Source organism: Dendropsophus ebraccatus, chromosome 13 (assembly GCF_027789765.1).
Source record: "Dendropsophus ebraccatus isolate aDenEbr1 chromosome 13, aDenEbr1.pat, whole genome shotgun sequence".
NCBI lineage: Eukaryota > Metazoa > Chordata > Amphibia > Anura > Hylidae > Dendropsophus > Dendropsophus ebraccatus.
In genome coordinates, this window is record NC_091466.1 from 8,698,325 (window position 1) to 8,716,465 (window position 18,141).

At 47.2% G+C, this 18,141-nt stretch overlaps 1 protein-coding gene across 1 annotated transcript in view; it reads left to right on the forward strand.

Annotated features, from left to right (window-relative positions):
* Window positions 1–2: 2 nt before the first annotated feature.
* The window catches only part of LOC138771449 (NACHT, LRR and PYD domains-containing protein 12-like), a 45,135-nt gene continuing 26,996 nt past the window's right edge, over window positions 3–18,141 (forward strand). The window contains exons 1-3 of the mRNA XM_069951151.1: window positions 3–34; window positions 6,418–6,462; window positions 12,916–13,079. Of these exons, the coding sequence (XP_069807252.1) occupies window positions 6,438–6,462; window positions 12,916–13,079 (189 nt within the window). The 5' untranslated portion in view covers window positions 3–34; window positions 6,418–6,437. The remainder of the gene's footprint in view (window positions 35–6,417; window positions 6,463–12,915; window positions 13,080–18,141) is intronic.

Consider the following 18,141-nt stretch of genomic DNA (forward strand, 5'->3'; position numbering starts at 1 on the left):
AAAAAGGTGACGGCGACTGAGCGCAGGAAACCAGGTAAATCATTTAGTATTAATCAATTGTTATCAAAACAGAGACACCAATGAAAACTGTATATCTCAGCTGTCAGCATTAGTAGCAAAAATAGTAAAAGATAAAAAACATAAAACACAACATACTAACTATAGGTATTTCTAATGGACTTCCTTAATGTCTCTGGGTGGATTTAGTCTATGGAATGTATATTATATTCTGTCATTTTTCAAGTGTTATAAAGGAGCTCAAGGAGACAAGCTGCTGCCGATATATCGGGCTCACAGAGTATTGCCCTGACTGCATACAAACATGGCCAAAAGTTTTGAGAATGACACAAATATTATATTTTCCCATGATCTGCTGCCCTCTGGTTTTTATGTGTGTTTGTCAGATGTTTTTATCACATACAGAAATATAATTGCAATCATATTATGAGTAACAGAAGCTTATACTGACAGTTAGAATGAGTTACTGCAGCAAGTCTATAATATTTGCAGTGTTGCGCCTTCTTCTTCAGGACCTCTGCAATTCTCCCCGGCTGCTCTCAATCAACTTCTGGACCAAATCCTGACTGATAGTCGTCCATTCTTGCACAATCAATGCTTGCATTTTGCCAGAATTTGTTGGTTTTTGTTTGTCCACCCGTCTCTTGATGATTGACCACAAGTTCTCAATGGGATTAAGATCTGGGGAGTTTCCAGGCCATGGACCCCAAATCTCTATGTTTTGTTCCCTGAGCCATTTAGTTATCACCTTTGCTTTATGGCAAGGTGCTCCATCATGCTGGAAAAGGCATTGTTGATGGCCAAACTGCTCTGGGACGGTTGGGAGAAGTTGCTCTTGGAGGACATTCTGGTCCCATTCTTTATTCATGGCTGTGTTTTTAGGCAAGACTGTGAGAGAGCCGATTCCCTTGGCTGAGAAGCAACCCCACACATGAATGGTTTCAGGATGCCGGTTACAGTTGGCATGAGACAAGACTGGTGGTAGCGCTCACCTCGTCTTCTCCCAATAAGCTGTTTTCCAGATGTCCCAAACAATCGGAAAGGGGATTCATCAGAGAAAATGACTTTCTCCCAGTCCTCAGCCGTCCACTCCCTGTACCTTTTGCAGAATATCAGTCTGTCCCTGATGTTTTTTCTGGAGAGAAGTGGCTTCTTTGCTGCCCTCCTTGAGAACAGGCCTTGCTCCAAGAGTCTCCGCAGTCTCACAGTGCACAGTGCAGATGCCCTCACACCTGCCTGCTGTCATTCCTGAGCAAGTTCTGCACTGCTGGTAGCCCCATCCCACAGCTGAAACACTTTTAAGAGACGGTCCTGGCGCTTGCTGGTCTTTCTTGGGCGCCCTGGAGCCTTTTTGGCAACAATGGAACCTCTCTCCTTGATGTTCTTAATGATGCGATAGATTGTTGACTGAGGTGCAATCTTTCTAGCTGCGATACTCTTCCCTGTTAGGCCATGATGACTGCACGTGTTTCTTTAGAGATAACCATGGTTAACAGAAGAGAAACAATGATGCCAAGCACCAGCCTCCTTTTAAAGTGTCCAGTGGTGTCATTCTTACTTAATCATGACATATTGATCTCCAGCCCTGTCCTCACCAACAACCACACCTGTGTTAATGGAGCAATCACTGAAACGATGTTAGCTGGTCCTTTTAAGGCAGGGCTGCAATGATGCTGCAATGTGTTTTGTTGGATAAAGTTCATTTTCTAGGCAAATATTGACTTTACAAGTAATTGCTGTTAAGCTGATCCCTCTTTATAACATTCTGGAGTATATGCAAATTGCCATTTTAAAAACTGAAGCAGTAGACTTGGTAAAAATTTATATTTGTATCATTCTCAAAACTTTTGGCCATGACTGTACATTTTCACCAAATTCACAGCAGAGAGTGGTGGTGGGAGGGATGAAAGGAGGAACAGATCCCCCTGCACTCACAACACTGTCCGAGCTGGGATCAGGCACTGCTAGTGCTAACCCCATGAAATCACATACACTCACCGGCCACTTTATTAGGTACACCATGCTAGTAACGGGTTGGACCCCTTTTGCCTTCAGAACTGCCTCAATTCTTGGTGGCATAGATACAACAAGGTGCTGGAAGCTTCCTCAGAGATTTTGGTCCATATTGACATGATGGCATCACACAGTTGCCGCAGATTTGTCGGCTGCACATCCATGATGCCAATCTCCCGTTCCACCACATCCCAAAGATGCTCTATTGGATTGAGATCTGGTGACTGTGGAGGCCATTGGAGTACAGTGAACTCATTGTCATGTTCAAGAAACCAGTCTGAGATGATTCTAGCTTTATGACATGGCGCATTATCCTGCTGAAAGTCGCCATCAGATGTTGGGTACATTGTGGTCATAAAGGGATGGACATGGTCAGCAACAATACTCAGGTAGGCTGTGGCGTTGCAACGATGCTCAATTGGTACCAAGGGGCCCAAAGAGTGCCAAGAAAATATTCCCCACACCATGACACCACCACCACCAGCCTGAACCGTTGATACAAGGCAGGATGGATCCATGCTTTCATGTTGTTGACGCCAAATTCTGACCCTACCATCCGAATGTCGCAGCAGAAATCGAGACTCATGAGACCAGGCAACGTTTTTCCAATCTTCTACTGTCCAATTTCGATGAGCTTGTGCAAATTGTAGCCTCAGTTTCCTGTTCTTAGCTGAGCGGAGTGGCCCCCGGTGTGGTCTTCTGCTGCTGTAGCCCATCTGCCTCAAAGTTGGAGGTACTGTGCGTTCAGAGATGCTCTTCTGCCTACCTTGGTTGTAACGGTTGGCTATTTGAGTCACTGTTGCCTTTCTATCAGCTGAAACCAGTCTGCCCATTCTCCTCTGACCTCTGGCATCAACAAGGCATTTCCGCCCACAGAACTGCCGCTCACTGGATGGTTTTTCTTTTTCAGACCATTCTCTGTAAACCCTAGAGATGGTTGTACGTGAAAATCCCAGTAGATCAGCAGTTTCTGAAATACTCAGACCAGCCCTTCTGGCACCAACAACCATGCCACATTCAAAGGCCTCAAATCACCTTTCTTCCCCATACTGATGCTCGGTTTGAACTGCAGGAGATTGTCTTGACTATGTCTACATGCCTAAATGCACTGAGTTGGCGCCATGTGATTGGCTGATTAGAAATTAAGTGGTAACGTGCAGTTGGACAGGTGTACCTAATAAAGTGGCCGGTGAGTGTATATCCTGCACTGTCTATCATGGTCCGTACTACACTCATTCTGCTCTGGCCATACAGTATGAGATAAATCTGAGAAAACTGGAAAAGAAAAAGGGAAACTTTTTGAGGTTTTTTTTTTTTAAATAAAAATAGTATATAATATAATATATACCAATAATATACTATGTAACTTCTTTAAAATTACTTTAAAGGAGAAGTCAGGCGAAAGTCCCCAATTTACACTTATTTCGGGAAATGCTTATAAAGTGCTTTTTTCCCTGCACTTACTACTGCATCAAGGCTTCACTTCCTGGATAACATGGTGATGTCACTTCCTGGATAACATAGTGATGTCACTTTCTGGATAACATTGTGATGTCACTTCCTGAATAACATAGTGATGTCACTTCCTGCGTAACATGGTGATGCCACTTTCTGGATAAAATGGTGATGTCACTTCCTGGATAACATGGGGATGTCACGACCCGACTCCCAGAGCTGTGCGGGCTGTGGCTGCTGGAGAGGATGATGGCAGGGGGACACTGAGGGACACGGGGCACTGGATAATGTAGAGGTTTCCCAGCAGTAGCCGTCTGGGACAGGAAGACCATGGATGAGTCCGGCGCAGGTGACATACACAGTGGTATTATAGAGCCAAAACGCGTTGCTTGTAATAAATCTTCACTGTAATATTCCGCCTATGGTTATATACTAAGTGGCATTTGCTACCACTGTGCATGTCACCTGCGCCGGACTCATCCAAGGTCTTCCTGTCCCAGACGGCTACTGCTGGGAAACCTCTACATTATCCTGCATCTCCTGGTTTTACCTCGAGACACCTAGAGCTGGCAGCGGTGAGCTTCTCTAAGCCTACAATAGAGTTGTGCCTATGCTTAGCACAACTCGCCCAGGTGAGCATATTGCTGTTCACCTTTTGTAGCCTCTACTAACCTGTGCTTGGATACTAAACTAGAAAGCACCTCGATCTTTCCTTTTGTTTTGTAGTACGGGGCACTGGAGGGACACTGAGCATCCCCCTGCCATCATCCTCTCCAGCAGCCACAGCCCGCACAGCTCTGGGAGTTGGGCCGTGACATCACCATTTTATCCAGGAAGTGACATCACCATGTTATCCAGGAAGTGACATCACCATGTTATCCAGGAAGTGACATCCCCATGTTATCCAGGAAGTGACATCACCATGTATCCAGGAAGTGACATCACCATGTTATCCAGTAAGAGACATCACCATGTTATCCAGGAAGTGACATCACCATGTTATCCAGGAAGTGACATCGCCATGTTCTCCAGAAAATGACATCGCCATGTTATCCAGGAAGTGACATCACAATGTTATCCAGGAAGTGACATCACCATGTTATCCAGGAAGTGACATCACCATGTATCCAGGAAGTGACATCACCATGTATCCAGGAAGTGACATCACCATGTTATCCAGGAGGTGACATCACCATGTTATCCAGGAGGTGAAGCCTTGATGCAGTAGTAAGTGCAGGGAAAAAAAGCACTTCATGTGCATTTCCCGTAATAAGTGTATATTGGGGATTTGTATAACTTTTGGGGGGCAATACAATACTTTAATAAACATTTTTACTGCACTTCTCCTTTAAATATGTTGCTACTTCCCAAAAAAGGGATAATGTTTTGATGACTAGTTAAAGGGTTACTCCGGCCATTTATCTTTTTATGTATTGCTGCCCTTGCATAGAACATAATAAACATGATATTCCTACTTAGCCCCTGAGGTCCTCCTGAGGTGTCTTAAAGTCTCTCTCTCAACTGACCTGTCCTTGCAGTCACAGCCAATCAGCATCGCAGACAGTGATTGGCTGAGCGGGCTGTCATTGCCAAGACCAGCTTTCTCGGAAGTTGCAGAGAAGGCCCTGTAGATGTCGTAGGAGGACCCCTGGGAAGCATGGATAGTTAGCATAGGAAGCATGGATAGCATTTACTGTATATTATGTTCTATACAAAAGCAGCAATATGTAAAAATTTTAAATGACCGGTGTACCCCTTTAAGGAGGCATTGCTTCTTGTGATGCCACTAAGCACGTAGAAGCAATAAAAGATATTTGTAGCTGTTCATTTTGAACAGCTAATAATCTGGCAGTGCATTTGTGTAGCTGTCACTTTGACTTTAAGAAATAGTATATGCTCCGGCCGGGATTCCTAGCGGCTGCAGCGAAAACTGACATGTCAGTGTTGTGTGGCCACCATTCATTAAATAGCAGCCACACAACACTGACAAGTCACACAATGGAGCGTGCGGCTCCAGCCGCACTTTCCTCAGTCATTCGGGTTGGTGCAAACCATCAGAACTTTCACCAGGTTGGCTCATCTGTAGTATTCAGAAATAGCAGCCAATAGGAGGGCTGCCAGGAGTTAGAGGAGGAGCATCTGAGCTAAGTTCATGTTACAATGTGGCTGTCTCCATGAAACATTCTCTAGGGCAGTGATTTTCAACCTTTTTTGAGCCGCGGCACACTTTTTATACCGCGGCACACCACCAACCAAAATGGCACAAAATGACACTAAAACAGTACATATTATACATATAGTTAATAATATAGATTTAAAATGTATTTATACTAACTCAGTGTGAAACCTGGGCCTGTTTTCTTCTCCCCACCATACTTCTCCCCCCTGCTTCTCTCCTGTGCTTCTCTCCCCCATGCTTCTCTCCCCTGTGCTTCTCCCCCCTGCTTCTCTCCTGTGCTTCTCTCCTGTCCTTCTCTCCACCATACTTCTCCCCCTGCTTCTCTCCTGTGCTTCTCTCCCCCTGCTTCTCTCCTGTGCTTCTCTCTCCTGTGCTTCTCTCCCCCATGCTTCTCTCCCCTGTGCTTCTCCCCCCTACTTCTCTCCTGTGCTTCTCTCCTGTGCTTCTCTCCACCATACTTCTCCCCCTGCTTCTCTCCTGTGCTTCTCTCCCCCGTGCTTCTCTCCACCAAACTTCTCTCCCCCCTGCTTCTCTCCCCTGTTTCTCCCCCATCCCCAGGTTTCTCTCCCCCATTGTTTTCTCCTGTTTCACAGGGGCACCATAGTTTGGGGAACTTTCCCCGCGGCACACCCGGCCATGTGTCGCGGCACACTAGTGTGCCACGGCACACTGGTTGAAAATCACTGCTCTAGGGGATTTAGGGGCATTCTGCTTTTTTTCCCCTTCTAAATGTAAATTGTATCTTCTTACAGGGTTTTTACTGACTTACAAAATGAGAAGTATATCTCCTGAAGATGGTAAGGATTTCTCCTCTCTTTTTAGTGTTATTACAGTATTTGGTATTCAATCCTATTATATATGTTCAATTGACAATGATTCCTATCATGGAATAACCTGTAATAAGGCTCATTGGCCCAGATTTATCAAACTGTGTAAATTAGAAACCAATCACAGCTCAGTTTCAATATACCAGAGATAGAAGATGAGCTGTGATTGGTTGCTGTGGGTCAATTACTCAACTACACCATTTCCTATTTTACACAGTTTAATAAATCTGGACTTTTCATTTAGTTTTTTGAAGTGTACCTGTTGTTTGTAAAAACTTTTGACATGTCATTGAGACATCTGTTCAGGAGAATGAGCGAGGAGGGAACCGTGATGCAGCGCATCCTCTTCCTGCTCTCTGTATGGAGTCGGGCTTCATAGACTTACATTATGAGCCCGCTTCGTTTTCTCTAAGGCTCCATTCACACTGAGTAAAACTGGCGGAATTCCACAGCGCAGAATTCCCTCCGCTGAAGAATGGACATATCCATTCTTCAGGGTGGAGAGAGGAGGTGCGCGAGCCTTTCTATAGACTGTTATTATGACACAGAGACTGGCGGAGAATTCCGCTGTGGAATTCCGCCAGTTTTACACAGTGTGAATGGAGCCTAACAAAGGATGGGAGTAGACCGTTCTACAGCACATCCTCTCCTCTCCGTCTGTTCTTCCGATTCCCGGTTTGTTCTCCCCGGTTTTGAAGGAGCAGGATATATAAAGGAAAGACCTATACTCCATCCTGCTGGATCCATTTTTAGCTTTGGATTTAGTATGAAATATGTATGTGTAATGTCCCACTGTGGGTGTTGCTGTTCTTTACACCCCTCATAAAAGTCTGTACTTCTTTGTGATATCACTATAGCTGTTGTATTACTAAAGATGGCCACTAGATGTCGCTATAGTGTGTAACTGAAGTCTAGAAGCTGCACGGCTGAAGTATACTAAAGGATTATTGTTTGTGTATGTACCAGATTCTGTTGTCCAGTCGGATTTCTCCTTTTTTCTGCCCAATTCTCTCTTTTCTATCCTGTTTCTCTATTGCACTCTTTCCACCCAACCACAGCGCAGCACACTCGCTGGTTAGGAAGTTAGTCCCTTCGGTGAAGGAGGAGTCTTAGCTGTACTTTGGAGGAGGAAGGACCCAGCTCAGATAACTCTTCTCAGTGGTTCTACCTGGGCCCTGGCCCTCTGCCAGGTCCCCTCTACAAGTTAGTTCACTACACTACACTACACTACACTACAAGTCAGACACCGCATGGGTAGGACGCAGGACAGCCAGCTCTTACAACTCTCTTTCTTGAAGAACCAAACACGTTGTATAATGCGCTGCTAAGTCCTTCAGGAGAAGACTGCCTACAGATAACCTCAACCCACGCCGAGGAATAGGAGTCAGTACAGTGCAGGACAGTCTCCGTATAAAAGCCAAAGAGCTAGGAACTGATCCGGGTGGCACAAAGTTACGTTAAGTCTATGAACTCCATCTCGCAACGTGGTGTACTTAGGAACTCTAACCATTCTGCTCATCTCAGGTAACAGGGTCTTTTTCCTATCCTACTATATAAGTAAGAAATGGTAACTGGTAAGTAAATGGAAGACGTGAAATGCTTTGTGCTGCTGCATCACCTACCACCATGTTGAGTGAATAGTTAAAGGAGAAGTCCGGCAAAAATTTTTATTAAACTAATGTATTGCCCCCCCAAAAGTTATCAAATTACTAATATGCACTTATTATGAGAAATGCTTATAAAGGGCTTCTTTCCCTGCACTTACTACTGCATCAAGGCTTCACTTCCTGGATAACATGGTGATGTCACTTCCTGGATAACATGGTGATGTCACTTCCTGGATTACATGGTGATGTCACTTCCTGGATAACATGGTGATGTCACTTCCTGCGTAACATGGTGATGTCACTTCCTGGATTACATGGTGATGTCACTTCCTGGATAACATGGTGATGTCACTTCCTGGATAACATGGTGATGTCACGACCCGACTCCCAGAGCTGTGATGGCAGAGGGATGCTCAGTGTTCCCCCAGTGCCCTGTGTCCCTCAGTGTCCCCCTGCCACAGCCCGCACAGCTCTGGCAGTCGTGTCGTGACATCACCATGTTATCCAGGAAGTGACATCACCATGTTATCCAGGAAGTGACATCACCATGTTATCAAGGAAGTGACATCACCATTTTATCCAGGAAGTGACATCACCATGTTATCCAGGAAGTGACATCACCATATTATCCAGGAAGTGAAGCCTTGATGCAGTAGTAAGTGCATCAAGGGGCTAGGGGCTGGACAGGAACTAGGAACAAGGACTGAGGTCAGGAACAACAGGGAGCTGGGACAAACGCTATGGGAAGCATGTAGAGGCTCCAACACCTGTGGTGGGGCAGGGCTGGAATTTATAGGAGAGTGTGTGTGCAAGAACAAATTAGGGGCGGACTGCCCCTTTAACTCTGAGACAGCCGGCGCGCGCGCGCCCTAGGAGGCGGGGACACGCGCGCCGGCCGGCACAGCGGCGGACAGGAGCGGGGCGAGGTGCGGCGCCGCCAGGGGCCGAAGTGGCAGCAGTGCCGGGTCCCTGCATGTGGACACCGGCGGCTGCAGGACAAGGTGAGGGGGTGCGGCGGCGGTCCGGAGCGCGGGACGCCGCCGCAGCCCTGACATGTAATAATTGTATATTGGTGATTTGTATAACTTTTGGGGGAAATATAATACTTTCATAAAACTTTTTGCCGGACTTCTCCTTTAACCATTAGGGTATATTCACACGGGCGAGCTGCGAGCCCGGCAGGTCCTGGCAGTTCCCATACACTACATACTTGCTGCGGTCTAAACGACCGCAGCGAGTATGTAATTATACCGCCTTTAACCCCTTCTGCTCCCGGCCGGCTCCCCCGCTGTAAGCATACATTACCTGTCCTTGCTGCACGGGTCCGGCGTCCTGCTCTCCCGTCCGGCCAATTAGTGTGTTGCCCAGCCGCATCCACTGATTGGCCGGGCGGGAGAGCAGGACGCCGTACCCGTGCAGCAAGGACAGGTAATGTATGCTTACAGCGGGGGAGCCGGCCGGGAGCAGAAGGGGTTAAGGGCGGCAGAATTACATACTCGCTGCGGTCGTTTAGACCGCAGCAAGTATGTAGTGTATGGGAACTGCCAGGACCTGCCGGGCTCGCAGCGAGAATCTCGTGTGCCCGTGTGAATATACCCTTAGTACAGGAATAGAGTTTCGCTGGCAGCGCAGGAATGCCCTCTATCAAGGACATTTGCTTTGTTTAGTTTACTTTACAAATGGGGTATTACAATATTAGATATGCCACCAAGCTAACAGAATATTTACACTCTGGAAGGAACTCAACAACCTCTTCTCCTTCTCAATCTAGTCCAAGATTAGAACTTTTCAAAAGTTCAGTTTGGCAGGCTCACCAAATTTGGGGAATAAAATTCAACTATAACAGCTACACTAGTGAGACTATTGGGGCTTTTTTTGCAGGGAAAACCACATACAAAAGTTTTGTTCTTTCACAGCAAAAAAGCAATTTTTATGTCACATTGCTTCTTATGGATGAAGTGACTGTTTCCAACATTTCTGCGTGTAAGTTGGGACATAGCCGCCCCCCTCCTCACATGCACACAAACGCAAAAATGCATCCAAACCAGCACTGGGAAAGCCTGCTTAACACCATTAGAAAGCTGAATCTCTGCCTCTGTGTTTCGGGTCCAGCATAGAAGTGAAATCTCAGTAAAGAGAAGTATGGCAACTGGTTGGTAGCATGGTTTAGGAACATCCACAAGTCCTTATGGGGGGCCTGAGGACGATGAGGGGCCCTGGCATCCACCAGAGCTTCAGGCATGACCTCAGGAGGATCCCAGGAGCCCAGGCATTCACAAGTCCTTATGGGCTGTGGAGGAGGAGGATATTTCACCCTGGCCCTTTCCACCAATGCCCAGCTTTAGGGAGGCCCAGCTGGAATGAGAAGTCACTTGGATGCAGTCCACCATCATAATACTGGGAGGCCAAATTGGGCATGGAAGCTACAATAAACTAATGGAGTCTAAAAGTCCCAGAGAGGCCATCCAGCATGCCTGAATGTGCACCAGTCCCAGAGGCTGTCCAGCATGCCTGCGCATGCATCAGTCCCATTAAGGCTGTCTAACATACCTTAGCGTGCACCAGTCCATGAGAGGCTGAGAGGCCACCCACTATGCCTGAGTGTGTCCCCATCCCAGAGAAGTCACCCACCACGCATGAGCATGCACCAGTTCCAGAGAGTGCGTCCAACATGCCTGAGCATGCAGCACTCAAGCTGTGAATGTGCAGCAGTCCTAGGGAGGCTGTCCGGCATGCCTGGGCGTACAGCAGTCCCAGAGAAGCAGTTAAGCGGTGAGTGTGCACCAGTCCATTTGGGGCTGTCACCCTCTCTTGCGCCATCACTTTCTACTCCACCAAGACCTTTCGTAAATGGTTTGAATAGAGGCAGGAGTGGGATATTAGGAGACATCAGGAGCACCCGGACCTAGGTGAAGCATGTCCCAAACCGAAGAAGGCAACCATTCAGTTCAACAGAGTTAAGGGGTATGGTTTTGTGAAAGATCTAGTACATGGTCGTACCCTGTGTGTTTCCAGGAGCTCTGTCGAAAGGGTCTACCTCCTGGGCTTCATGCATAACCCGGAACCCAGTTGAGTACACCCCTATGTGAATGCCATATAGATCACAAACTGCTGCAATCACCTGGCCAGGTATGTTGCCACCGGAGCCTTCCTCTACATCCACAGGGGCCCAACTCTCTGCAGAAGGGCAGTAACACACACCAGCTTTCTCTGATGGTCATGCTGTCATCATGTGATACTGGATCTTCTTTAGGCTATGTTCACACAACGTATCAGACCGGCCGTTCCGTGACCCCGCTCGCTTCATAGTGTGAACTGACAGGGTTTCCTACGGCCGCAATTCATTGTGTACGATGTGTATATGCTCCGGCCGAGATCCTATTGAAACTAAGGTATTGTTCCACCCTGCAAAAACTACAGCCGTTGTTGCCATCGGCAACAAAGGCCATGGTTTTACGTAGTGTGAACATAGCCTTACACTGAAGCTGTGAACATGAGTGACGTGGACACACATCCATCCGCACATTTACATACATCCACATAATTGTTTACTTTGATCATATCTTCTTGGTGTGTCCGACCTAGCTACAGTAAATATATCAGTTTGCTACGCACAAAGCAGAAGAAATTCAGGCACTACTCTCAAGCAGAGCCGTCTTATCCATTGGGCAGGGTAGGCGGCTGCCCGGGGGCCCTTGCGTCCTAGGGGGCCCCTGCCGTCCCGCCCGCCCCCTCTATTGCCGCTCACTATGCATATGCATAGTGAGCAGCCCTGAGCCATCCCCTCCGCCCGCCCCTTCTATCACCGCTCAGCTGACAGCCAATCAGAAGCCCAGGAAAGTGCAATGAGCAGCACTTTCCTGGGCTTCTGATCGACTCAGCTAAGCGGCGATAGAAGGGGCGGGCAGTCCAGGAACTCACCCGTCCGGCGGCCCCAGCAGCTCCTCTCCCGGCAGCGCACACTCCCGACATCCTCCGGCACAGGCAGCGGGGTACAGAGACGCTGCCTGTGTCCTGGATGTGTCGTGCAGCAGGTCACTTCCGGCACAGTCAGTCTCTCCGTACCCCGCTGCCTGTGGCAGAGGATGTCGGGAGTGCGCGCTCTGCCGGGAGACATCAGCTGCTGGGGCCGGCGGACGGGTGAGTAACTGGTTTGTTGTTTTGGGGGGCACTGGCTACTATGGGGGCACTGGCTACTATGGGGGCACTGACTACTATGGGGGGCACTGGCTACTATGGGGGCACTGGCTACTATGGGGGGCACTGGCTACTATGGGGGCACTGGCTACTATGGGGGCACTGGCTACTATGGGGGCACTGGCTACTATGGGGGGCACTGGCTACTATGGGGGGCACTGGCTACTATGGGGGGCACTGGCTACTATGGGGGCACTGGCTACTATGGGGGGCACAGGCTGCTATAGGGGGCACAGGCTACTATGGGGGGCACAGGCTACTATGGGGGGGGACTGGCTACTATGGGGGGCACAGGCTACTATGGGGGGCACAGGCTACTATGGGGGCACTGGCTACCATGGGGGGCACAGGCTACTATGGGGGGCACAGGCTACTATGGGGGGCACAGGCTACTATGGGGGCACAGGCTACTATGGGGGGCACAGGCTACTATGGGGGCACTGGCTACTATGGGGGGCACTGGCTACTATGGGGGGCACAGGCTACTATGGGGGCACTGGCTACTATGGGGGGCACTGGCTACTATGGGGGGCACAGGCTACTATGGGGGGCACTGGCTACTATGGGGGCACTGGCTACTATGGGGGGCACTGGCTACTAGATGTCCTAGATGTCCTAGATGATGACCCCCAGCAGTTCCACCAGGAGATTTGTCAGTATGAGGACCATGTCCTCAGGATGACGTATGAATATTACCAGGATGATCTGCAGCACATTATGGAGAATCTGACTCCTATATCCCTACTGAGTGAGCTGAAATCCCGAGGTGTCAAGGATGTAGAGGTGAGAGGATGAGACCTGCCGGTGCACAGCTGAAGGAAACACTGGGTTAAACTGTGTATGTCACATGGTTGTTTTCCTCCGGTTACAGATGCAGGTCTGTTTTCTCTCTTTTTCTGTCCTATTCTCACTCTCCTTTCTTTTGCACACACAGCCCCACCAGTCATAGGCTAGCTAAGGACACCCTATAATAGAAGGTTACTTCCTTGTGGGAGAAGTTCTGTAGTCAGTTCTGTGAAAGACAGACACAGAGAGAGAGTGTTCCAAGTCAGCAAGTAACCACCGCTAGCATGCAGTGCTAGACCCCTTAGGAGAAAAGGACGTTCTATGAGGATCACCTTGCCCATGCTAGGAATACTAGCCACACAGTACAGGGCAGTGACCTGTGTCCGATTAGGCACTGACCCCAGTAGAACAAAGCTGCAACTAGCCTACGAATTCTACTGCGTAGCATACGGCTCTTCTGAAAAGTTTCAGGAAGTCTGCTTCACCCAGCACAGGGACCTTGGGCCTCGTACTACACTTATAGGATGCATTAGGCGGTCAAAAATGTGAGAACGAGTTTTCTTCTTATTCTCTCAACTACGTACAAACAGGGCTGATTCTAGGTTTTCTGCTGCCTGAGGCGAGAATTGAAATGACGCCCCCCCCCCCCCAAATTAATGAATAGTAGTTACGAAATCTATGTAGCCAACTGCATAAACAGATATATACATACATAGATATATACTAGCAGCAATATACAGCACATATATACCAATAATGAATACATTGCATGGATATATTCTTTTTATAGCGTTCACCGTGCAGAGAAGTAATGCTGTTTTTGTTTAGTTCAGATATTTCTATATATATATATATATATATATATATATATATATATATATATAGTTTCTATATTCTCAGGGTATGTTCACACTATGGAATACACCCAAAATTTCAAGTGGAGACAGTGCGGCAAACTCCACTTGAAGTTCCACCTGTCCCATTGACTCAATGATATTTTCCAGCTCAATCCGCCGTCTGCCCAAAGAATTGAGCTTGAGAATATCATTGAGTCAATGGGACATATGGAACTTCAAGTGGAGTCTGCCGCACTGTCTCCGCGTGAAATTTCCAAACGTATTCCATAGTGTGAACATACCCTCATAGTTATATATATTCTTGTATAGATTTTTTTTTATTTGAAAAATAGGGAAAAGTAGTGATTTGCATTTTTTATACAGTGGATTCTTTTTAATTTTTTACAGTACACTGCACTAATAATGTAAGTAGTGTATAGTAATTTTTATGGTATATATTACCATGTGCAGCTATAACTATGGCATCTAGGGATTCTCTATTGCTTCCCCAACAAGGTAACTATGTGTACAGGCTGTGGGGGGCTAATAACACAACAGAATGCCAGTCACACTGGTGACAGATAGCAGCTGGCAACCCTGGGCATAGACTGGGCTCAGCTACTGAGATCACTCCGTACTCATACAGGGCACATGTGCTGTACATACAGGGCAGATTAGATACACACACACACACATACACATTCACATATAAATATATATATATATTTATATATATATACACACACACATATATACACACACATACACACTCACATATAAATATATATTTATACACACACACACATATATACAGACACAAATATATTCTCACATACACATAGTATACACACACATACTGTATACACACATATACTGTATACACACACACATACACACACATATACTGTATACACACACATACACTGTATACACACTCATATACTGTATACACACACACACATATATATATATACTGTATACACACACATACTGTATACACACATACTGTATACACACACATACTGTATACACACACACATATATACTGTATACACACACACATACTGTATACACACACATATACTGTATACACACTCACATATACTGTATACACACACATATATATATACTGTATACACACACATATACTGTATACACACACATATATACTGTATACACACACATATACTGTATACACACTCACATATACACACACACATATATATACTGTATACACACACATATACTGTATACACACACACATACTATGTATATACACACACACACACATATACTGTATACACACACATATACTGTATACACACTCACATACACACACACACACATATATACTGTATACACACACATATACTGTATACACACACACACATATACTGTATATATACACACACACACACACACACACACATATACTGTATACACACACTAACCTCCTGTGTCTGTCTCCTCCAGCAGATGTCCCATCCCAGGCCAGCAGTGGAGGGCTCAGGAGATGAGGCTGTATGGGAGGGGACAAGGCCCACACAGCTTCCAGTCAGCTCTACTGTGGTGCTGGGCCTCCCTCCCCTTCTCTCTGCTCTGACAGAGACAGGCAGCCAGCTAGGAGACAGCCTCCCCCAGTGACAAGGCTGTCCATCACTGAGCTATGAGAGGGAGCCTGAGAAGGAGGCAGAGGTGCCTGGGGATGTGCCTGCAGACCGGGTGAAAGTGAAAGTGAGGGATTGTGCCGCCCCCTAGTGGAGTAAAGAATCTGCCGCCTGAGGCAGAAAGCTCAGTCTGCCTCATGGCAGAAACGGCCCTGAGTACAAAGCTAAGTTGGACTGGGCCCTCAAGACGCTCCTCTACTTTCACTTCTGTTGTTCCAGCTACTTCTACCTCTCACCTGCACCTGCTGCTGCCTACCGCATCCTGATACTAGCACCCGCCCCAATGTCTTTGCCTTTTAGAGCTGTCGGCTCCTTAACAGGCCAGACCCAAGCTGAAGACTGGTCGCTATGCTGTATAGGTGGAACACAAACACAGAGACGGTACCAGCCACTTGTCAGCATGATAACAATGTGGAGGTCCCAGCTGCGGCAAGAACTAAGGACACTGCCAGCGTGTGTGGTGGTGCTTGTAGGTTCTGCCCTGCCAGTGAGCAGTGACAGACGGTTGGTCACAGGTTAGCTGGAACAGCGTGACTCCACTGATGTGGTGGTTGGCCGAGATATAGCCTTGCCCGTTGGTGTTTTGTCGTGACACCAGTGCTGGCTGGGCACACAGGTATGCTGGCACACCTGCTTTTATTTTGAGTGGGCTGGCTATACCTTTTTCCCCTGTGGACAGTAACCTGTAGGGCTGTTTGGGGGTCCCTTGGGCAATTATCACGGTGGTCCAGAGTGGAGTAGTGACCCACCCTGACTATTGGCACTGCCACCCACAGAAAGGGGAGATATCCCAAGGAAGTTAACATTACTGTGTTGGTGCTTGGTAAAGAACCAGAGTCCCATTAAAATAAATATACTCTTGTTTACCGTGAAGATACTTGATACAGGAAAATACAGTAGACTTTCGTCTTGATAAGTTACTTTATACTTTAGAAACCAGATCTGTACTGAGAGTTGAAGGAGTGAAACAGCCGTGCTGGCTGGGTTGTGTGCTGAGAGGTAGAAAAGGATCAGAAGAGAGGAGGATGTCGAGAGAGTCCCAACCTAAGTAGTACTGTGCTCTGTCGGAAATTTAGAGGTTGAAAAAGTAGAATACTTGAAAGTAGAGAGAATACTTTGATCGTGTTTTGACTCCTTGGTCTTTGCACCACCTATTGCCCACCAGTGTCGGGTGACCCATCCTAGAGGGTGACACAATCCCCAGACCTTGTTACCTGGGATAAGCAGAGTGGTCAGAGTTCTCGAGATAGAGTACCTAGGCTTTTAGCCACTTTGCTCTATCCGGATCAGTTCCTTTACATCTTGTGGATACTGTCCTGCACGGTATTCCTCTTGTCCATGGCGTGGGTAAGGATGATCCCTGACTTGTCCTCTCAAGTAGTGACTTAACACTGCATAGTGTATAATAAGGTTGCTTGAGTGAAAAACTGTGTCTAGGTCTCGTATATACATGTGCTCTGTTCAACGTCTAGACCGCGCCTACTCTTGCACAGGGGACCTGGCAGGTGCCAGGGCCCAGCTTGACTGCTGTAGGGAGTGTCCTATCTTGCATCCTTCCTCTACAGAATCCAAGTCAAGAAGACCCCACACTTCCTCTACCCATGTGACTTCCTTCCTACAGCATGTGTAAACTGTGCTGTGAGTGGGTTAGGAGTGCGTGTAAGATGTAAAGAGAAAGATGATAGGTGAGAAAGAGAAAGAACTCTCATTGGTGTACAGATCAATGTGGTACATAAGAAAAACAATAACCCTTTAGTTCCTACAGCTGTGCAATATCTGGACATAAATACTGGTAACAATGACATCTAGTGGATAAACGTTGGTACTATTACCAATTACACTTATAAGTATAGGCTTTTGCGAAGGGTGTAAGCAATTGCAACACTCGTGGTGGGACACCACATATGCCCCAAGGACGGGCGGGTTGCCAGGGACACCGTCAGCGCTTGCAGGAGGCCAGTAGTACGGTCCGGCAATGCCAGGAGCCGAGTGTGATGACGTTGGCGCTTTTTTTAATCCAATCACCATGCAGTGAGGCCGTGAGGGACCCTGGGAGTACGCACGCATCATTGGATGGCTGAACCACGTGACCTCGAATCTTAAATACTTGGCTCCCGCCTCTCAACCGCAGATGCGCTTTCAACCTAGCCAGGGAAAGATCTTGGAGCAGGGAGAGATAGGTTTTAGTGGCGTTTTGGTCAGGCAGGATTACTACAGAACCCAAAGTCCTTTTCAGGGCTAATATCCAGCGAAAAAGTCATCTCTGCATGTAACGCTTCTCAGTGCTAAGACATAGATGATATAACAGCAGCATCAGCAGCAGGTGTATTCATTCCAGTACCCTGTGTGTATTATTAACGTTATTCCTATTGTGCCAGTTGCCCAGTAAAAGGCTCGTGATACCTATTGTGCCAGTTGCCCAGTAAAAGGCTCGTGATACATACTGTTCCAGTAACGTTCGTACAGCATGACGCGTGATTCGTGCGAATAACATGACGCTCTACGGACGCACATTGGAATCATGTTGGTAACGCTGCGCAAGAAATACGAAGGAAA